This window comes from Camellia sinensis, chromosome 1 (genome assembly GCF_055761805.1).
Source record: "Camellia sinensis isolate YWXY chromosome 1, ASM5576180v1, whole genome shotgun sequence".
Lineage (NCBI taxonomy): Eukaryota > Viridiplantae > Streptophyta > Magnoliopsida > Ericales > Theaceae > Camellia > Camellia sinensis.
The window spans coordinates 103,701,119-103,725,628 of record NC_138961.1 but is presented as its reverse complement, the minus strand read 5'-3'; the positions used below and the strand labels follow the sequence as shown (position 1 = coordinate 103,725,628).

General features: G+C 36.0%; 1 protein-coding gene across 1 annotated transcript in view; it reads left to right on the top strand.

The window, feature by feature from the left end:
• Positions 1–15,504: 15,504 nt before the first annotated feature.
• The window catches only part of LOC114323982 (single-stranded DNA endonuclease family protein), a 29,395-nt gene continuing 20,389 nt past the window's right edge, over positions 15,505–24,510 (top strand). Inside the window, exons 1-2 of the mRNA XM_082881445.1 lie at positions 15,505–15,716; positions 15,944–16,101. Coding sequence (XP_082737571.1) covers positions 15,649–15,716; positions 15,944–16,101 — 226 coding nt within the window. The 5' untranslated portion in view covers positions 15,505–15,648. The remainder of the gene's footprint in view (positions 15,717–15,943; positions 16,102–24,510) is intronic.

The window sequence follows — 24,510 nt, the reverse complement described above, 5'->3', positions numbered from 1 at the left end:
TTTTACCGAACTCGGCCTATTTATGGTTCGTATAGAATTTAATCTAGTTTTCAGAACATGTTTTGGAAATGTGATAGCTTTTCTAGATTTTTAGTTATTTAAGAAATGTTTCAGCGCTGTCCAGATTCGTCGACCGTTACAAAAATTGGAGTTTCTCACAAATCGCTCACTCATTTTCAATGAAACCAATTTTATTTGAAAGATAACTCCTTAAGGAAGATTTTGACATAAAATGGAGGTCCAGAATAATTTTCTACATTTTTCTAGAAATTTTGAAAGTTGGCTATGAAAACAGATTCTTAAGGCACAATACCCAAAACAAGAAGATTTGTGAGAAAGGGATCCACTATGGGAAATTTTTCATTTCTTTTGTGATGAAAACATGATAAATAATATATATTAAACTCATAAAATTAGCTTGAAGGTGTGCCTTTGGAAAGTTTGAGAGATTGGTATGAAAAAGATAGTTTTGTATCGAAATGAGGGGAACTACAAGAGAGGTAGAATCATGGCTCAACTCTTATCATTTTTAACACAAGGAAATCATTAATAACACATCTAAAAACAATGGGTAGATCCCTTAAGAACATGTATTTGAAAAAGGAAAATAAAAGAGAGAGTTGTGTTGTGGTTTACTTGCTAGGCTTGAACAAGATTGCTCTCCTCTTCCTTCCTCTCCCTCTCTAGACTTCTCTCTTGCTCTCCTCTAAGCCGAATGTATGTGAGTGTGTGTTGTTTGTGTATGCCATGCTAGAGGGGTGTTTGTATTTATAGGCAATTTTGGTGTAAAAAGACATAAAGGCCCACTAGTTAGAATTGGATTGAAAATTTTGGATTTACTTGGAGTCTACTGGAATAGGGAGTGATTAGGGAACTTAATCATGTGATTAGACAATATTTAGTTGGCCTCTAGTTGGAATGGAAATAGTGTTGGGAACACAACCCTAGATTTAAGGGTACTAGGTACTAGAGCTTCTAGAATGTCATAATTACAAGTCTTGAAAATAGGTCCCTCACATTCTCCTAGGTTGGCCGACCATGGGGAAAGGAAATGGGAAATTTTTTTATTCAATATATAGGTGCTATGGACACATTTCCCAATGTATATATATAGATCTCAAATTGATTTGATGGTACCTATAGTATAAAAAGTACATGTACTATTTTTGGGGTAATTCTTGAAATTAATAAAAGAAGTGAGGGCTTGGAATAAAACTCATGTATTGGAACCTTATTTATGTAGAATTAAATTAAATTAGACTACGGAACCTAATTCGGCTAGCATATTCCAATTTCAATAAAATTTTAAAAAAAGCTAACCAACAATATTCGAAATAATTTAAGAAACTAAGGGGCTTTCAAGGAAATAATTCAAACATAAGGGTTTTTAAAGAGAAGACATTTTTTTCAGGGGCTTCACAACCTATCCCCCTTAAAACAATTTTGTCCCTGAAATTTCAATCATTCTTCATGTCTCAAATTGTTGTGGGCAATTAGCCAGATCATATTCTTCTCTCAAGTTCTTCTTCCTTTGTCCAAGCCACCATTGGTCTTATTCTAATAATAGCGTTTTGAATCGAATTCCTCCCTGATTAATGACTAAGGAGATAAGTTAATCTCCTGCGTTTCTTGAACTGTTCACTATATGGGTAATGATGTTGCTGCTCCAGTGTGAGGGCTTGTATTGCCAAATTCCTGATTTGGTGATTTATGTTCTTGCTAAGAATTGATCCCTTGGTAATTTGCTGATGCCATTGCGTTTGTCAAATTGTTGTGTTGAATCATGGAAACTAATCTATCCCCCTTAAATAATAAAAGCGTTCCATTGGATGGGTAAGTCATCTCCTCCTTTTGGTAACTATCGATAATTGCTAACGTACGAGTAACGAATTTATTTCTAAGATGAGGTCGGAGTCGGGTGCCTCGAAAATTGCACAAATAATTCCTATGTCCTAACACAAATTGCAGATATGAATGAATGCGACGAATAAAATGTGTACCCAAAATTCTAAGACTGGATTAAATAAGGGAAATTTACACCATTTACGTTCAGATTACAAAAAGTCATTCCAAACGAGTTCTAACCGGTTAGTTACATTTTTTTCTAGGTTAACCAAGGCTCATACTTCAGTTCCTTGGGTTCATATGCGCTGTATTTCTCGCTCTCAGGGTACTGCTTAGTGAGGTCTTCGTCTTCTTCTTCTTGTAGTGCAAATATTCTGCCAGTTGGCGTATGATTATTATTGAGCCCAGGCCTCTTGTTGCCTTCTTCCCTCTGGTATTGTTGACTGGCTGGACCTAGTTTGTTCTTCCATGTCTTCTGCTCGTCAATCCCTTGTGCATTTGCTTTCGTACCTTCTCCTTGATTTCCTGACTAGACGAGTTGGGGACACCCATTCTTCTTGTGCCCCTGTTGATGACAATAGTAACACTGGATCGGCCAAGCTGATCTTGTTTGAAAGCTTTCCTTCTGGTACTGCTGTTGCAGTTGTTGTTGTAGTTGTTGTTGTTGTAGTTGTGCCCTAGAGTACGGTTTTGGTACTGCATGTCTTCGGTTGTTTCTTTCTGGTCCCACATGGGATTGACTTTCTTTCTTCAAGCTCCAAATCCGTCTGGTATCTTCCACCCCCCATTCTGCGTCTAGTTTTGTGTCCACTACATCTGCAAAAGTAGGAAGTCACAAGGGCAAAACCCTTCCTCTGATTTTAGGGTCTAAACCCCACTCAAATTTCAGTGCTTTCTCTTCGTCATCGACTACGTATCGAGTCGAATAACGAGCCAATTCCTCAAATTTTGCCACGTATTGGGTCACCGTCATCGTGCCTTGCTCTAGCAATTGAATGTTACACCTCTTCGATTATTACTTCTACCTTTACTTGCCTCGCAATCCTTCATCGCCATCACAAACGTAACCTACAGCCCCTAGTCTCATCTCTACCTCCCTACCACTCTCACCACTTTTCCACTAGCCCTATCACCTTTTCATTACCCTTGCTTTCCTCCCTTCATCTTGTTACCATTCAAACCTTCTCCTGTAATCATGTTGAATAGATGAAAGATTTCAAAAACAAAAAAATCCAAACTGATATAGAAGTGTAGAACTAACTTGGATCATAATGTAAACAAGGTATTAAAGGCTTCAAGGTGGATTATAGCACTTTGAGAATTTTTCCTCTTCGCTCGAGCACAAGTTTGAGCACTCGAGTGCTTGACTTTTGCCTACAGTGTAAGATTCTGAGAGGTGTTGATGTTCTCTTGAACGCAGGTTGGTCTTCTTGAGCAGTCCGTTCTTTGTACGACTTGGGATTTTGGGAGTTTGAGTTCTATGCTTGAGTGCAAGTTTTGCCGCTTCAGCCGTCTTGTGTCTTTGACACCCGTTATTTCACTACTTGAGCGGTTTATTTGGAATCATCACTTTAAAAAGTTACTTTTTGCTCACTTTTGTCTTACTCTTCTCTCTCATTTCTCTCTCTTTCCTCCATTTTCGAAAACCCTAAGCTTTCAAGCTTGGGTTTCATCTGTTGGAAAATTTGGTTTTATAGGCTTATTTTGGGCCAGCTTTGAGCCCAATTTTGAGTAGGTCCCAAACGTCTTTTGGGATGGGTCCAAAAAGGTGACATGTTCCTTGTCGCATGGCAAGTCACATGGTGAAGATGGTTCATCAAAACCATTTATGAATGAATGGGAAGTTGACGTCATTTTCAGGTTCGTGGAATTGGACATTTAAAGAATTTATGTGGGTTTCCTTGTAAGGCTAGTCCCACATTGGAAACTTAAGAGAACTTATGTGTATATATAAGTTCAGGTGACAACACTTGGGTTAGGCCCCAAGGGGTATCCCAAGTTTGTAGAAGGGAGGAGTTATGGACAAAGTGAACCTTGGTTCAAACCATCATACGCGCGCGCACCACCACCGTCCGTCCAGCCGAGCCGTGTCATGCCATGCCGGACGCGGGTGTGGATTATGGGTAGGGTCGATTCAAATATTAATTTTTTGGACAAAATTTATTTGAATTTTTCTAGAAATTCTTAATGAAATTAAATTCCAATTTTGTGCCAAAATTGAATTTAATTTTCTGTTCGAATTTTACCTCATTCAGTCAGAAAATTCCTAATAGATTCAAACTGTTTTTACAGTTTTAAAATTGCCAGAAACTGCCCAGCAGTTACAGATTTAAACCAACAGCAGTTATCTGTTTGAACTTGCCTCCAGATCTGTTTGAATTCAAACTACATCTGTTCAATTCAAAATTACACCTGTTCAGGTTGGTTTCATATCTATTCGGGCAGTTTGTTTGCCTATAAATAGAGGCCATCTCCAGCAGTCTTTGGTATCCGAAAATAGACTGAAAAATTTGATTTTGTTGCCTTCCTTTTGTTCTCTTGCATTAATTATTCTTCGTATTATTTTAAGGGGAAATTCAGAGAGTTTAGAATATAGGTTTTGTTCGCTGAACAAATTATTTGGAGTGCTACTACAATTTGTGAAGATCATTGTATCTTGGCAGATAAACGCCTTTTATCCGTAAGCACCGTAGCAGGGCGAATCTGTCTTAAGGATAGAGTGTCACACACTCGACTTGTTTTTTTAAATATTTATTCGGTTCGGCAAAATAATTTCGGTAAATAATTTATTTTATTTGTTTGATTAAATGAAAGCAGACGGATCAATTGACAAATACAAGGCAAGACTTGTGGTCAAAGGTTTTAGACAAAAAGAAGGTCTTGATTATTTTGACACATACTCACCGGTTACTAGAATAACATCCATTAGAATGCTAATTGCTATTGCATCGTTGTATAATCTAGAAATTCATCAATGGATGTGAAAATCGCTTTCTTAAATGGTGAGTTAGATAAGAAATTTACATGAAACAAACAGAAGGATTTTCTCTTCCAGGAAAAGAAAATAAAGTGTGTAAATTAGTTAAATCATTATATGGTTTAAAACAAATGTCAAAGTAATGGCATGAGAAATTTAACAAAGCAATGATGTCAAATGGATTCAAAATTAATGAATGTGACAAATGTGTTTATATCAAAAACACAAACAAATGATATGTTATATTATGTCTTTATGTGGATGATATGCTTATTATAGGTAGTAATAATGACATGATTAAAACCACCAAGAAAATGTTGAATAAATATTTTGACATAAAGGACATGGGGATTACTGATGTAATTCTTGGTATGAAAATTATCAAAACATCAGAAGGTTATACTTTGTCACAATCTCATTACAATGAGAAAATACTTTACAAATTCAGCAAAGATGATGATCATCTTGCTATAACACCTGTGGATGTTAATTTGTTTCTTTCTAAGAATGTACAGGAAAGTATTTCTTGATTAGAGTATGTCCAAATTATTGGAAGCTTAATGTGCTTGATGAATTGCACTCGCTCGGATATAGCTTATGCAGTAAGTAAATTAAGTAGATATACGAGTAACCCAGGAGTAGAACATTGGAAAGCAATTATAAGGGTTCTAAGATACCTCAGATTTACTCGCAACATTGGGTTGAATTATACTAGATATCCAGCAGTACTTGAAGGATACTATGATGCAAACTAGATATCGGATATTAGAGACTCAAAATCCACCAGTGGGTATGTCTTTACTCTTGGTGGTGCAGCTGTATCTTGGAAATCTTCCAAACAGACTTGCATTGCTAGGTCTACTATGGAATCAAAATTCATAGCTTTAGACAAAGTTGGGGAAGAGGTAGAATGGCTTCGCCACTTTCTTGAAGATATTTCAATGTGGCCAAAACCGGTGTCTGCTATATGCATACATTGTGATAGTCAATCAGCAATTGGTAGAGCACAGAGTTATATGTGTAACGGTAAGTCACGACACATTCGTCGTCGACATAACACCATGAGACAACTACTCTCTAATGGAATTATTTCCATTGAATATGTGAAGTCTAAAGACAACATAGTGGATCCATTAACCAATGGGTTAGCAAGAGAGTTAGTAAAAAATTCATCGAAGGAAATAGGACTTAAGCCTACTAAATAAGAGTTACCACAATGGCAACCCAACCTAGTTAACTGGAGATCCCAAGGTCTAGGTTCAAAGGGAGAACCGAGTTGTGTATAACTCAAAAGGATCACTGGGGAGTCAAACTCCTACCCATTTCTATGATGAAATAGTGATGTCTGCAGCCTTTTAGGTTAAGTAGAATTTCAATGATTCTTATATCTAGGTAAACCTAGTGGAGTATGGCAGTATACTCTTCATAAGAATCACCTATGTGAGTGTGAATTGGGACGATTCTATGAGATTTGTGAAGGGTTACAATTCTCTAGAGTACTCATGAAAGACCAAGTTGTTCAGGGCCAAAATGAACACAATAGTGAGAACTAAACTGTGTCTGGTGATATACTATGTGATTTTTATTGTCTTGATTTACACAACCGGCTAAACAGTTCAAGACATCATGTTCACTGGTTAGCTAGTAAATCCGATAATGTCTTACAAGGGAAGGTTCAAAGCCAAAAGCTACCTATCCTCTGCAGAATACTTCCAATTTCTGTACTTTCTAATTAGATCATGTTGTTGCATTTTTTCTTCGTCAAATTCCATTCATGTGGGGGGATTGCTGGAAAATTTGGTTTTATATGCTTATTTTGGGCCAACTTTGAGCCCAATTTTGAGTGGGTCCGAAATGTCTTTTGGGGTGGGTCCAAAAAGGTGACGTGTTCCGTGCTGCATGACAAGTCACACGGTGAAGACGGTTCGTCAAAACCATTTATGAGTGAATAGAAAGTTGACGTCATTTACAGGTTTATGGAATTGGACATTTAAAGAATTTATGTTGGTTTCCTTATAAGGCTAGTCTCACACTAGAAACTTAAGAGAACTTATGTGTGTATATAAGTTCTAGGTGGCAATACTTGGGTTGGGCCCCAAGGGGCACCCTAAGTTTGTAGAAGGAAGGAGTTATGGACAAAGTGAATCTTGGCTCAAACCACCACACGGGCGCAGCCATCTGTCTGTCCGGGTGTGGGTTGTGGGTCGGGTCGTTTCAAATATTAATTTTTTGGATAAAATTTATTTGAATTTTTCCAAAAATTCTTAATGAAATTAAATTTCAATTTTGTGCCAAAATTGAATTTAATTTTCTGTCCAAATTTTACCTCATTCAGTCCAAAAATTCCTAACAGATTCAAACTGTTTTTACAGTTTTAAAATTGCCAGAAACTGCCCAACAGTTACAGATTTAAACCAACAGCAGTTATCTGTTTGAATCTGCCTCCAGATCTGTTTGAATTTAAACTACATCTGTTCAATTCAAAATTACACCTGTTCAGGTTGGTTTCATACTTGTTCAGGCAGTTTGTTTGCCTATAAATAGAGGCCATTTCCAGCAGTCTTTGGCATCCGAAAATAGACTAAAAAAATTGATTTTGTTGCCTTTCTTTTGCTCTCTTGCATTAATTATTCTTCGTATTATTTTAGGAGAAAATTCAGAGAGTTTAAAACAGAGATTTTGTTTGCCGAACAAATTGTTTGGAGTGCTACCACAATTTGTGAAGATCATTGTATCTTGGGAGGTAGACGCCTTTTATCCGTAAGCACCGTAACGGGGCGAATCTGTCTTAAGGACAGAGTGTCACACACTCAACTTTATCTTTTAAATATTTATTCGGTTCGGTAAAATAAATTCTATAAGTAATTTATTTTATTTGTTTGATTTGTTTCGTTATTTATTTTACACAGAAGCTTAAATTCCAACATCATCTTCTTTCACTTAAAATCTCACCCTAGTTCCATCCAAAACGTAGAGCACGACGAGAGCTTCCTTGTAATCTGAGCGGATCATGTTTTCGTCGAAATTGGATTTTCGGGCTTTTTTCTCTTCTTGCTTGAGGTAGAGATTTCCTTACTTCTCTTCAATACTTTCGTATGGATAAAATTGTGGTATTTTCTATTGCATGAAAACACAACTTTTGAAAGATATTTTTTTGAAATGCATGTGAGAAAAAGTTAGGATTTTGAAATAGAGAGGCTAAACTTATGATTCCTTGTGGGTTTTGAAATTTTTAAGCTATTAGAACATGTTTGAGTCATTTAAAGTAAAAGTTATAATTTTATTAAAACCCTAGTCTTGAATTTTGTTCTAAAGATGAAGTTTTGTTTCAATTGGGTTTTAATTTATGAAATTGAATTCTTGTTTAATAGGAATGGGTATAATGTTGATTATTAGCTATGGTGGGAATGACTAGTTATATCATAGAGACTGGTGAATTGGGATTGGCGTAGTAAACTATGAGAAGCGTATGATATAAAATATGTTGATGTAACTTGAATAAAGGGGGTTGATATTGAAGTATAGAAATGTTGTGAAAAATCATATTCGTTTATCAAGATGAATTTATATTATTATTATTAAACAAATAATCTAAAAAAATTGTAAATTCTCATGCAATGCAATAATATTTTTTTTCTTCTTTTCTAGCAATCTATTTAATAGCAAAATTAACTAAAGAATAAAATGCTAGAGAAGTTACTCAAAAAAAAAAAAAAAAACCTCATAATTCTAAATAATTAAATTAAAATTTAATAGCCAAGAGTTATATCAAATTACTACAAAGTAATAAACATGCAATAATCTTAGAGAACAAAATCATGATTCTAGGAAAGTAGAAGCAATAATCATGTAAATTTTAGAAAACAAAACATACAAATAATTTTAGAAAACTAGAAGCAAGTAACATGCAAACAATTTTAGAAAACTAGAAATAAATAAGCACGCAAATCATGGTAAGAAATTAGAAATCAATCAACCTAGAAATTAAAATAATAAACAACTAGCAATAAGTAGCATAAAAAACTAAAAACTAAAATAAAAAAAACCTAGAAATTGAACTTCAAGTATCAAACAGTGGCTTTTGTCATTCTACAATTTCCTGCGGTGACTTCGGAACATAAACGCAACTTATGTTTTATTTACTTTATTTTATTTTATTTATTACCCACAGAAGCAAAGCAGAGAAATAATGGGGAAATTAATCTAATACAAATTGATATGAATCTGTTTGTCTAAATTAGTGAGAAATATCAAATTTGTTTTAAGATTGTTGCACAAAATGTATGAAAAACTTAAGTAATTCGTGATTAGATCAATATTTAATCGTACCAATCCAACCGAGTAAAACTAAAAATCTAAATCATCTAGCACATACGAAAGTGATTTAGATTGTCGCTTCAATAATTAATAAATCGATACAAATGATTTTTATGTGAAAAAATCACAATTGAAGCATCTCCAATTGTGATTAAAAAACCACGGGCAAAACGTCACAAATCAATCCACTATGAAAGGAAGGTAGAGCACAAATATAGCAAACAAATTAGCCAAATGTTGTCAATTTGTCTTCAATAATTTGTATCTTTTTCACCACAACCTTTGTCTCAGAATTGATTAGACTGATATTGAATCCACAACATCCATTGTCGAATCAACGACTGCGCACAACATCAAACTCCTTCTAATACTCCGCGCTTGAATCTCCAGATTCCATCGAAGAAGAACACTCTTGAAGTCGAATAAACAAACAACTCTTTGATGTATACTCGTCAAACCATGAGTATAATATTCAATCAAACATCAGAGAAACCTAGCAAAATAGCCCCAGAAGAAAATCCTAAAACCTTCAAAGAATATCTGGAAGTCGTACCCTAGATTTGGAGCAAACTGTAGTTTTATAACTTGCGATGTCCGCTCGAGCGTAGGAATGGACACTTGAGCGGAGACGCTAAAACACGTGTTCCAAACTAGGGTTCACGCTCGAGCGCAGGAACTTATGCTCGAGCGTAAATCACACCTCACAGTATTTATTCAGACGAGCCAAAATACTGCAAAGGTGGAAACTCCGCTTGAGCGTAGCTTTTTCCGCTCGAGCAAGAAGACCAAAACAGAGGACAAATTACAACTCAAATAAACAAGTTTGTTTGCAGAATTGGCAATAAGTAGGGACCTAACAATGTATATTGTAATAAAATAAATGATTCATATGTAATTAAATTCATATTACAAAACAATAAATAATAGAACTACTTTATGTTGGAGATTACAATTTGATGCACAAAAATATATAACAAATATTTTGGAATAAAATAGTAAACTGAAACAAGAAATAAGAAGCAAACCGAAATCTGTGTGAAACCACAGTTTTCTTAAAATATATTCGCCGCTTCACCGTGGGTGCTGGAGGTATGCCGGAATCTGTCTCCCAAGATACAACGGTCGGAACTAGTCAAGTCAAAAGTACCTTTTGTTTAATTTCGGTGAATTGACAATGACAACATTCTCTCTTTAACAAGAACTAAAGAAAGGATTAGGAAAAATAAGATAGGAAAAGAATTTCATTGGTGTAAAAACCATGTCCAACTATATTATCTCAAAACACCATTTTCAATTCTATCTCAAAAATCTCTTCAAAATCATCCTACTAAGTTGGAGGGAAAAAGCCTCTATTTATACGAGTAGGAAGTCTCTAGCTATGAAGACTAACATCGATAGGGTTATGAAATGCCATTAACTCTAGCCATTAGGGCTAGAGCTACAAAAGTTAAAAACTCATGGCCACTAATATGATCATCAACTCTATCATCAAAAGATGAGAGTTACAAAAGTTTAAAAAGTTCATGTGCTTAATATATACATATATATATATATATATATAAATATATATAATGATGTTTGCATAATTCAAACAGATAGGTCGCAAAACAGATACGAATGTTGAGTCACAACTCGATCCAAGTCTAATCTCAAACATATGCATAAGCTAAATCCAATACAACATAGTTCAACCCAAACTCAAAATTAAGTCCAAGTTCAAGTCCAAGACCAAAACCAAACCTAGCACATGAAAAGTACAAGCATAGGCCCATTCCAAACCAAGACTAAGTTCAAATCTAAGCCCAACTTTATTAATACCCACTTTATGAGATAATTCTCATTCATAACTCAATAGTTTCATCCCATCATTTTTATATTGTAATCTTTTCACTTAGGAGAATACAAAACCACCTAGACCCACTTCAACCGACAGTTAAGTCCTACTTTAATTTCACATTAAAGTTGTCGAAAAATTATTATTTTCTAACAATTAAAACATTACAAAGTTTTTTAAACTAAACACATCCATAATTTCATTAGTTCAAATTTTTTTAAACCTAACTATTAGTAGTATATCAAACTAAAAAAAAAAAATTAAAAAAATTCCATAGTTTAAACTTCAAATTTCTTTAAATATTTTTTTGTCATTTTCTTTAGCAAAATATTAACTACTTGAACATCTTACAAACCATATGGCCAACAATAAAAAGGAATATATATATTTTCAATATATTATATAAATTAATTAATTAATTAAATTAAATATGTAGCAGGCCAGGTCGGATTAGATCGGACCAGGCCAGCTAAAAGTATAATTCCTAAACCCAACCCATTGGGTTGAATATAAAACCTAGTCTTGCATTATGGATTAAAATAATGAATAATGCTTGGGACCCCATTTTGGGGATCACCCCCTCACTCCCTTTGCCACGTGACAGGGGATGATTGGAGGAGCAGGAAAAAAAAGAAAAAAAAAAAGAAAAGATAACCAATGAGAAAGAGAAGGGGTCAAAAGGTGTAGGGAAAAAAGGGAGATGAATCATTACTCTAAAATAATATCCCCACGCTCTAAAAAAAATAGGCTGGGCTAGACAGGCCCGCAGACCCATGCCCACTCCTAATTGGCAGTGGAGAACTTACACAGGGACGAGATGTGGCAATGACCCTCCCAAGTTTTTCAAAATTACAATATCACCCCTATATTTTAAGAATATTTGTAGAATGCATAAATAGTTTCTAATTTGATGAAAATTACTTTACTAGCTATTTATTTTATCAGTATTTCATAATGTATGATGAAATGATCTCAAATTTTTTCACACATCATTTAATTGCATCAATTTGATGGAGTTGATTTTATTATACTAGAGGTGCATATTATATATATTTTTGTTTTAATTTTAAAAAATTAAAGAGGTATATAAACTTTTTGTTTATTAGATTATGTCAATTAACAAAATAACTTAAAAGCATGATATAATTGATTATGTATTGAGATCTAATTAATAATTTAAAATTTTAAAAAATAATAAAAAATAACTTGTTAAATTTATTTAATTTTCTCATTAAATACGTATTTCAGACCGTTTTAATAAAAAATAATCTGTAGCCAATGATGTACTAAAGTTAACTGAATTTTTTTATGCACATCTTGACCGCCCTTATAAAATTTCTGGTTCTGGTTTTGGTTCTGCCCTTATGTATTGGTGTTATTGTTAATGATTTCACTGGCGAATTTATAGCCGTTGTTGCTCATCTTTTTTCTTTGGAAAATGCTATACAAACAAAAAAAAAATTTACAAATTTTTCTTACAAATTGATGTGGCATGAAGTGATACAACTTTAGAATGTGAAATGAGACCCAACTTGTTAATATTCTAGGTGAAACATCAATTTATAAGAAAAATTTATTTGTATAGCACTACTCTTTTTCTTTTATTGCTTCAGCAAAGACTAAGTGTTGTTCTTCGTATGGTCTATTGTTTTTTTTTTTATTGTTTTTTTTTTATGCAAGGGTACTGCTACAAACTGTACAAACTGCTATGTATCTTCCTAGTTTCAAAAAAAAAAAAAAAAAAAAAAAACTATGTATCTTCGGATCCAAAAATATATATATACACATGTATATATATATATATATATAAATAAAAAAATACAGTTAAAATTTATTGTGTGCACAAGATGATTTAACTGTTACTAACGGTGTGTTATTATCCATTTTAATTTTTATTTTCACGTTAATTGTTCATTAATCCTCAAAGTGAAGTCTAATTGTGTTAAAATTTTTATTTAATTGAGAAACTTTTAGTTGAATAGATTTCGAAAAGACAAATTCAAAATATTAATTTGATTAAAAATAAATTTATAAGATTAAAATTTTGAGAATTATATTTTTTTAATACAAAAAACACATAAAGCCAAAAGCTGTAAACTAATGTAAAGATGTAATTTCGGTGGATTCAATCCGAGCCCAGTCTAAATTTTATTAGGGCTTGGGCAACTTGTTTTTAAATTTGGCAAGGGATTGGACATAAATTTTAAAGTCCAAATTAAATTTGATCGGATTTGAGTAGAGAGCTAAATAATTCAAGAAATCCAAAACCCGGATTGTATATATAATTATATAAAAATATTAAATATATATATTAATTATTAGTTGTTGGAGGATATTAAAATAATTTGAACCGTTACATTATATTCAATATATTACATACACAAATAACACACCATAACACAACACTCTACTCTTTTCTTTCATCACTTAGAAATTGCAAAGACCACCACAATAGTGCAACGATTCTTCAATTATTATCTCTCTCCTTTCTATATTTATCGCATTATATAAATTACTTATTTAAAGTTTGTAATGATTTTTTTTTTTTAATAAAAATGTTAATAAAGGCTAATTTTAATAAATTAATCAACCTAGATGCGTGTGCATGTACACACGCAAAAAATATATCTCTATTCTCAAATCATATTTAGAAAATTTTACCAAACATAACCTCAATTTTTTGTGTAATTCAAACTTAACTCAGATTGAACTTGGACCGATAACATTGGATTGCAAGTTAAGCCTAGGTAGCCTAGGAAAATTGTTCGAGGGCTTGAAATCGTTTGGCTTGAATTGGCTCGAAACCCAAAATGACGTCGTTTTGGGTTTCTTTCTTTTTTTTTTTTTTCTTCCTTTTCTTGTTTTTTTTTTTCTTTTTCTTCCTTTTCTTGTTTGAACACAGACAAACAGAGGCAAGAGAGAGAAATGAGAGAAGAGAAGAGAAAGAGAGAAGAAGAAGAAAAGATAGGGAGAAGGAGGAGGAAGAGAAGAAGACGGAGGCGGAGGAGGAAAATCGACGGTGATGACGGTGATCGGAGATTCAGATCTGAATCTCTTTTTTTTTTTTTTTTGCTGATGATGATGTGTTGATGATGATGATGTTGATGAAAATGTTGTTGTTGTTGTTGATGATGATGATGATGTGTTGATGAAGATGTTGTTGATTTTTTATTTTTTTATTTTTTTTTCTAGTGGATCTGATCTGAAGATTAAGGGGGGAAAAAAAATTTGTTGGCTGATCTTGTTCCTCTTCTCTTTCCTTCTTCTTGTTCTTCTTCTTCTCTGCTTCTGCTTCCTCTTTTCTTCTTGTTCTGCTTCTGCTTCTGCTTCTGCTTTCTCTTCTCTTTTCATCTTCAAAACAGAGAGAAAGAAAAAAGGAAAGAAAAAAAAAAAAAAAATCCAAAACGACATCATTTTGGATTCGGGGCAAATTCAAGCTTGAAAATTTCGGACTACATATCACAATTGGTAGCCTAGGCAACTCTTGCCATAACTTAAATTAGGTTCGGCTTGGGCAAGTTTAACATCTACAAAATTACCATCACATATCCTTATGACCAACAAACTTAGCCTAAATGCACCATGCACATTAATGTAAATTTATCACCAAATTTTATTTATTTTAATTACTTTCCCAATGAATCGATTAATCTGGAGAGCAATCTTACCATTCACAATTGATCCCAATAAATTATTTACACCCAAGAAGTTTTGAACTTGAGACCATGGAAAGAGTATATTTCAAAGCGTCAAATTTTGACTACCAAGCCAACTTAAAATTGTGTGTTAAAGAAGTTTTGAACTTGAGACCATGGAAAGAGTACACTTCAAAGCATCAAGTTAAAATTGTGTGTTAAGAAGTTTTGAACTTGAGACAGGGCCGGCCCTGAGATTTAAGAAGCCCAAGGCGAGCTTCAGAAATGAGACCCTTCTTACATTAAAAAAAAAAAAAAAAGAATTCACGGATAAAACGATAAGTTATAACAACTTTTTTATTTATTTGTAGCCATAAAAAAATTATTTGCGCATATAATTATTAAAATTATAAATAAAAATTTATTTTTATATATTAAGATAAGAATCAATCATTACAAATACTCAAAAAAAAAAAAAAAACTGGTCTTGTTACTTTATAGTTTGGCAATATCGTTTACAATTGAGCCACGATCAGTTCAATTGGGTCTATAGTATTTGGGCATTTTTTTTTAATCTAAAACACAAAATTTTATTTGGGGATCCTTATTTTCAGTCCAAATTTGGGGGCCCGAGGTGCAGGCCCCTCTTGCCTGCCCTCAGGGCCGACCCGGACTTGAGACTATGGAAAGAGTACACTTCAAAACGTCAAGTTTTAATTATCAGGTCAACTTAAAATTGTGTGTTGATTTACTGGTTTAATTTTTAGATTTTTTTTGAAAAATAAATAATTTGACAAAATAAATGTCAATTTTTTTTTTCCCCAAAAAAGTTATATGTAAATGATAAATACTTTAATTTATTTTTCATTAAATTAATTTTTAATTTAAAAATTTGTGAAAATCAAAACCATCATAATGTATAATTCAGAATTCGCCTTGCCAAATTTCCCTCTCATCTCTGCAAAACAAGCTTTCCAACGTCACTCTAACCCCATCTCTCTCCCTCTCTCTCGCTCGTTCGTGTGAGAAGTAGGGCAAATATGGGGGTGAAAAACCTGTGGGACATCCTAGAATCCTGCAAGAAAACTCTCCCTCTTCATCATCTCCAGTAAGTTTCTTTTTGTTTTGTTTTTGTACAATCCACTAAGCTTCTTGCACCATTATTCCCCCCCCCCCCCCCCCCCCCCCTTCTCTCTCTCTCTCTGGATTTAATTACTCAAACCACATACCCCCCTTACTCTTTCTGCAAAACCCATAATTTACACATACATAGACATTTATATTTGTATATTTGGATATGCATATGTATAAAGGCTATGTCTTTTTGGCCACTAGGAATAAAAGGGTGTGTATAGATTTATCATGTTGGATGGTTCAACTTCATAATGTCAACAAGTCTCACTGTTCCCTCAAGGACAAGCTTTATCTCAAGGGTCTCTTTCACCGACTCAGAGCCCTCATTGCTTTGAATTGCAGCCTTATCCTTGTTACCGGTATTGTAATTTCACCCTGATTTTCTTTCTCTTCATATTATTAAATAATAAATAAATATCTTGTTTCGATGATAATTTTTTCTTTTTCTTTTTTGGGTTGCAATTGCAAAATGTTAAGTTAAAACATGTCCAAACAGACGAGAAAATAATAATTAAAAATTAACCCACCATGTGGTATGTTAGACACATGGATACAAGTGTCTGCGGCGTGTCGGTGTCTGATATGTGTCCAACACGACACCCATTTTGAAGTGTTTTTTTTTTTTTTTTTTGAACCAACCCATTTTGAAGCGTTTGTGCTTCCTAGATTAGCACTTTAGGTATTAGAATGGATGACATCAGCATAGAAGAAATCTCAAGAGGATGGTAGGTGTTGAGTGAAACATACTATTTGATTATGTTAGAATCAAGAGTCTGTAACAATGTAAAATGAGTACAATGGAAAAGTACGGCATCATATCCTTAGGGGCCAAAAGGTTGAGTTATTTAAAGCTTTGGAACCAATTTTTAATTAATTCACACAAAGAGAATGGTGCTTTTCAATCTAAATCTAAATTAACTAAAAGCAATTGTTGAATGAAAATTAAATTAAGTGGAAATAAAGTAGAGGAGAGCTTAGGGTTAATCCACTATTAGCCTTGTAACATGTGTATTTTTATCAATATCATAAACTAATTAAATGTCACGAGTCATGACTATGATTAGCCACAATGAGATCCTTAAGAGATCATGTATTGAAAATCAGGTATGAACCATCTTCAATTGGCACGAGACATCTACACTAAACTAGGGTTGTAGGACGTCTTGTATTCTTTGGGCATGACTCATTTCAATAATCAAAATGTGTATCAATATAACCATTGTATAAGCATTGTATTTAAGATCACAAAATTTAACTCAACCATTGAATCAAGCATTGAAATGATTTTATAAAACGAATATCAATACTATACAATCATCATTCATGCCTAAATAATCAATCCCAAAATAATGATACAAAACACCCAGTGTTACTTGACTAGGGTTTTATCTAAACCCTAAGGATGAAGATTAGTTGCCTATGGTTGAGGTGGAATCAGCCATCTTTGGTGAGAAGTCAATCGATTTGCCTTGAAAAACTATTGCTCTGCCTCTTGAGCCATTCTCTAATGTCCAGGGCCCTTTTTCTAAAGTCCTAACTTCCTATTTATACTTTCTTTCCAAACTAGGTCTTTTTGTAGGTCAAATTCTATGTAAATTGACCTAAACATGCTGTGCCTCACGTTAGTCTTTGCTAGTGCGGAGCTCAGGCTTTGCTCGAGCAAAATTGTCCAGTAGCTTTGTTAAAATCCACCTACTCTCCACCTACTTCACCCACTTAAACCTACTCCACTAAACCTAACCCACTACACCACTATCACCTCACCTACTCCACTAAACCTAACCCACTACACCACTACCACCTCCACTTCACCTACTCCTTACCTACTACACACTCACCCTCTTCTATATATAGGAATCATGAATCATTGTAATAGACATGAACATAAATCAATCAATAATACAATTCTCTATTTCTCTTTATACATTAAATTTCTACATGGTATCAGAGCAAGGTTAAGCACTTAGTATTTTTCGTTTCACCGGCGGGCGGCAACCTCGCCTTGGCCGCCCGCCGGACCTCAACCTATTCCGCTTATTTTCTACACATACCTTCCCATCACTGCCTAAATCCTCTCTCTTGAGGCCAATGTGAATTCCTCTTCTTCATAATCTGCACTAACTGTGGCATCTTTTCCTGGGGCAAACTCTGCAACCCAACACTCAATCTATGCTTCTCCTCCATGCTCATTTGCCTCTTGTTAGGATCCTTCGCCTTCAGCTTTGGTTTGGGCTTCGCCACAGCCTTGAGCTTCATTGCAGCTTTCAGCTTCACGGCAGCCTTCGGTTTCACAGCAGCTTTTGGCTTCGCAGCTGGCTTGGCCTTTGCCGCTGGCTTGGGCTTCACAGCGGCTTTAGCTTTTGGCGCAGCAGCTTTTGTCTTAGCCAGAGCCTTCTTTTCCTTTTTCGCTTTTACAGCTTTCGGCTTTGCAGCAGCCTTCGGCTTTGCTTCCCTCTGGTGGCTCCCCAGGTTCCACCTGAGCTGCATGATTCATTTATAGCTGCAATTGATAAGGGAAGTATTAGAACAATGCCCAATAGAAGTATGCCAGCTGCTCCTTACCCTACTCCTGGAGCACTATTAATAGGTGATGCTTTCAACATGCGTCATCCTTTAACTGGTGGAGGAATGACTGGAGCCCTGTATAAGGTGTTTTGTGCATCTCCTGATCAAGCAAGGAAGGAAATGCGTGAAGCATGTTTTGATTATTTGAGCCTTGGAGGTGTGTGTTCAACAGGACCAGTGGCTTTACTCTCTGGTCTAAATCCTAGCCCATTGAGCTTGATACTCCATTTCTTTGCTATAGCCATATATGGTGTTGGCCGTCTCTTGCTACCATTTCCTTCCCCTAAGCGCCTGTGGATAGCAGCTAGATTATTTTTGGGTGCATCGGCTATCATTTTTCCCCTCTTTCTCTCACATGGGCTTGTCCCCTCTCTCTCCTCCGTTTGATTTCAAAATCCATTATTTTTATTTATTTTTTCCAAACCACTTTCCTTATTTCCTCCATCTTTCATTTTGATTTCAAATATATTTTTATTATTTCTTTATTTATTTTTCTTTCACATTATTTTTTAATCTTTTTCAAATTCCATTCATACCATATAGCTTTGCACACCAAACCATCTTTTATTCATCTCAGGAATCAACCCCGATCACAATTTTAACCAAAAAAAAAAAAAAAAAAAAAAAAAAAAAAAAAAACACAAACCACAACACCACAAGATTTGTTTTCTTTTCTGCAGACGGCCACCCACCGACCTCACTTTTTCGCCTATTCCGCCGGTCTTTTCTTCTTGCCTCCGTTTTGGGCGGCCCTTGACGGTGTTGCCTCCGAGTTTCCCACTACTCCGGGCACGATCACTACTCCCTGCTCCTCCACAGCAGCATATGGCGGCCCTCCAAATCGGAACATAACGGTGGCCTTCCGCTTCAGCTCCTTGTTTTCCGCCTTTAGCATACTTATCTCTGCTCGCGCATCCTTATACATGCGCTGGAGCAGAGCCAGTTGGCCGTTTAAATGCTGCACCTCATTTGTCCTACTCTGCAGCCGGTGCGACAAGTTTGTGACTGCCGTCATCGTCTCCACACAGGACTTCAATGTATACTGATTGGCCTCCACATCCGACTGCCCTGCCATTCTTTGCTCCACAGACCGCATAGGAAAGTTCAACGGAGCAAACTCCGGGGCGCTTGGTTGAGGTTCCAGTGCCACCGCACCAGTTATCTCTCTTGTTGACTCGTTGAGGTCGGGAAAGAGAGTGAGTAGACCACGGGAAGATGAGGCCATGTTCTGGGTAGCTGAACGGGAAGAAGAGGCCATGTTTTTTGGGTTACTGAGTGTTTCCGAGAAGGGTTGGATACAGAGTATTTACAGATTGTTTCAGAATAACAAGTTCAGAGGTTTCAGTCTGGTTTGGTTTCCTCCGCCTCCGCATTGGTTTATATTGACACTGACGACGCGGCCGACACGCCGCTCTGTCGCTCACGTGCCTCGCCGCGTCCCCGGCTCACCTTTTGATGGCTCGACGCTTTCTGTCGGGCACGACTTTTGATGAAGTGGGCGCGCCTTTTGAGGGCGCAACTTTTGATGGCACGCCTTTTTATGGATTGGGCACGCATTTTGATGGCACGTCTTTTTATGGATTGAGCACGCCTTTTGATGGCACGCCTTTTGAAAGATTGGGCACACCTTTTGAGAGTGCGACTTTTTATGGGTCCGACAAGACTCTATAAACTGTCCCGACATTACTTCCGGTTAGCTCCTTTATGGGTCCGACAAGACTCTGTAAACTGTCCCGACATTGATTCCGGTTAGTTTCTACAAGGGTCCAGCAAGACTCCGTAAACTGTCACAACATTGTCTGCTACAACGGTCCGACATGACCCCATAAACTGTCTTCTACAACGGTCCGACATGACCCCATAAACTGTCTTCTACACCGTTATGACACCACCATACAGTGTCCTCTACATGGTTATGACACCCCCATACAGTGTCCTCTACAACGTTATGACACCACCATCTAGTGTCTTCACCAATGGTCTGACACGACCATACAGTGTCTCTTATCCTCTTTTATTTTTATGTATTTTCTTGTTTTGTTACTCTCTCCAAACTCAAGTTGGTTAGTTCCTATCCCCCTTGAGTTTGCGGGGGGCTGTTAAAATCCACCTACTCTCCACCTACTTCACCCACTTAAACCTACTCCACTAAACCTAACCCACTACACCACTACCACCTCACCTACTCCACTAAACCTAACCCACTACACCACTACCACCTCCACTTCACCTACTCCTTACCTACTACACACTCACCCTCTTCTATATATAGGAATCATGAATCATTGTAATAGACATGAACATAAATCAATCAATAATACAATTCTCTATTTCTCTTTATACATTAAATTTCTACAAGCTTCACCCCCAAAAATGCAGAAATCACACTTTGCTAGGGACCTCTGCTCAAGCGAAGGTCATGGTCTGCTCGAGTGGACCAAGACAGCCTCTTGAACATTTTTCTGATTTCATGTCATTCGGAATCCACTTTGCTCTCCGAATTTTGGTTACTCCAAATTAAGCTTAATTTCATCCAAGCAGCTTATATTCATGCAAACATGTCAAAAACATCAAGTAACCATGGGTCATGGACTTTGCAAGTGTACTTTAGGTGGTCTCAATGTATACATTTCGGCACCTAACACACCCTCCAACTCACCCTCTTCTAGTCCTCGAGCAAAGCAAACATAGCAAAACTAGAATAAATCTAAACTACATCATCTTTCATGGTATACACGATTGCATTTAGCATATGCAACAATCTTTGTGCCACAAGGTTACCCCGAGTGGATGAGTTGTAGTCTCTTGAGGGTTCCAGAGATGCTACCTAAAAACATCATTTTTGATGGTTACTAAGGAATGCCCAACTTTTATCAAGTGATCAATATCGAATACTAAACAACTTTGGTACGCAATTATCACTCATCAACTAATTTAAACAGTCAAACACTTCACTTGTAAGTAATGCTACTCAAGTTCAATTTATTTGTACCTGAATAGAAAATCCTCACATGCTCCATTGGTGTAAAGTGAATGTTCACGTAGATGTGCGACCCCCCAATCCCAACATAGATTTCATTAATATCCCACAACTTATCAGACCTTTCATAGAACAACACAAACTCTTATCCTTTTTCTGTGATTGTTCAATGTTTAAATCCCTTAAGATTTCTAATTAAGCCATGTAACTAGTGTTAAGCCAACGACTCCCAAACCAAACAGCTTCAGGGCACTAGGTGTAAAGATACCCCTATAGGCTTAATAACTCGAGTAAAAAAGGCTATGAACCCAAACTAGCCACTCTTTTCATCCTGCACAAACTCATTTTTTTTTTTTATGTGGACACTCAATGCTTAGTGAGGCAACAGGCCCACTTACTACTTAATATATTCAATCAAGCCAAAAATCACTACTTAATATATTCAATCAAGCCAAAAATCACTCATTCTATGGATCATACAATTCATCACATAATATCAAAGGCATGCATGTTAGTCTCAAGTTTTAGGACACATACACTGTGCTCGTGATTTCAAGGTGAACAAGTGATAAACTCTCTGCTTAACACAAATATAAAAACTGATGTAACATCACTTAACCCATGAAAAGTGTTCAAAAGGTTAACTCAATGAATGAATTTAAACTATAGTCCACGATCATTCAATACTTACGTGGATTAGTCATTCATTTGACTACAACATCAAAAGCAAGGCATCTATCTCAGGGTGAAAAAATAAAAATCTGAACAATTTAAGCACAAACCTTTTCCACCGACTTGAATGTCACTCACAAAATTGACAATGGATTACATAAAGCAAGTAAGAAAGATATCACCTTGAGAAATGGATTGGCACACAAATATAAAGGGGAGAGAGTGAGATTCCCCCCAACTTGAAGCAAAATGTACCTATAAAAGATTAGAAATTGGCATCTGCAAAATAAATAAAATAAATGAGTTAGTTTTTGAAAGAAAAATAGAACTACCAAAGTTAAAGATATATATGTTTTTTTTTTGACTCCGCTCGAGGAAGTGCGAGATTAGACAAAACATAAAAGAAAAGACTAGGTGTTTGCCGCCCAAGTGGGACCATGTCACCACTCGAGTGGTTCAAGGCAAAAATATGGGTTTTGCCTCTCAAGCACTAAGGACCCTCTGCTTAAGCGGAAATGAACAAAAAAGAAAGAAAAGAAAGCAAAGAAAGAAAATAAAGAAAGAGATAAGCGACCTTAAAAATGACACAAAACAATAAAAGCTTGGGTTTCCTCCCATGTAGAGCTAAGTTTATGGTCTATAGCTAGACCTAATGAAGCACAATCAATCATCCAATTCCCGTCACATCGGGGTCCAATATGACATTCATATGTCAAAACATGTTCACCAGACTACTCACACTAGGCCCTAAGAAGGCATGCTTGAGTGGCACCGAAAGTGGTTCCTACTCAAGTTGTTGGAGGGTCCATGAAGAGAAGAATCGGTGCACTAGCAACGATAGGCAATTCCTCAGGTAGTGGAGATGCTTCTTTTACTAAATCATTCATCACACCCACCAAGAACACTCCTCCTTTGGGGGTTGATTTGGAACATGAAATACATTAAGTAACATTCATATTCCGAAAGGATGCATCTATTACCCTAATCCTACAATTGATGCAAGCATTAACTGTAGCTAAGAAATGACGACCTAAGATGACAATAATTTGTTTCATAGGAATATGCACCGGCCCATATCAAGGACAAGAAGCCCACTAAATAGTAAAACTTTTCCCCTTGACTAGAACATCCTCTATCAGCCCACGTGGTATTTTAATGGATCTAGCAGCTAATTGCAAGGATACTATTGTGAGCTTTAACTCTCCCAACTTAAGTTGCTTATACACTAAGGAAAAAATTTAACACTCTCGCTCATAAGTCCAAGAGTGCTTGGTCTATGGAATGATTTCCTATGACGCATTGGATGGTGGGCGCACCAAGATCTTTGAACTTGGGTGGGGTGTTGTGTTTAATAATAAAGCTTACATGATCAATGCGAAATACCTTCTTAGATACACGTGCTCTAGATTTCCACTTTTACGTGCAAAGGTCCTTCATAAACATGGCATACTTTGGAAATTTTTTTATGGCATCTAGGAGTGGGAGGTTGATTTTGTCATGTTTAAAAACCTCAAACATGTCTTTCTTTGTCACTCTTTTTTGTTAAAGGGAGAGGGTGCATCTAAAAACCTAGGAAGCATCGACATGTCTGCCAAGCCCACGTATCAGTGTCGGACACGTATCGGACACGCAGTAGACACATGTCCGACACTCAGCCTGCCGTGGCCCTTTTTTTTTTCCCCTCATCTCAGACACATCTTGGACATGTTTGCTAGAGAGAGAGTTGGACATGTTCGCGAGAAAGAGAGAGAGAGAGAGAGAGAGAAGAAGAAGAAGAAGAAGAAGAAGAAATACCAGAAGATCTGTTCAAGTGACATGTTTGAGACCCATTGAGCACTATTCGAAGTCGCAGCTGCAAGAGAGATGAGAGAGAGAAGACAAACAAGCTTTTCCATTTGCGAGAGGAAGCTTCCTGCTGCAACAAATTTTTGTTCTCTCTCCTTGTATTCCTAAAAGGTATACAACTTTCCACCTACCAGACTAATAAAAGGTTCTACCTAGAAGTCAAATGGTCAAACACAGCTGGCTTCCACCTACCAGTCAAATGGTTAAAATAATTATTTGAATGTATATTTTTGCTGAATGTGTGATACGGTTCATTTTTGGTATTTTAACTTGCACTTATGTGTTGCAACTGAATGTTTAAATTTTTAATTAGTGTTAAATTATTTTTTTATAAAATTAAATAAAATATTTATATATATGAGGTATATTATATAAATAAATAAATACATTTTTAACGTGTCGAGTTCGGCATTTTTTTGAAAATTAACGTGTCGGCGTGTCCATGTCGTGTCCGTGTCCGTGCAACATAGCTAGAAACTGTATGAAGGGGACCTTGGGCACAAAAGTGCCTCCGGAATCGCACTAGATGAAGAATGAGAGGGATGGGAATCCCCCTTCGATGCACTCACTCCCTCGACCCCATGATCCACAGGGTCATCAATGAACTCACATTTTTTAACCCTTGCTCTCCCAACCTTATTATTACCTATTACCCGCCCACTCCTTAAGGTCGTGATGGATTTGGCTTGCTTATAGTGTTGGTCAT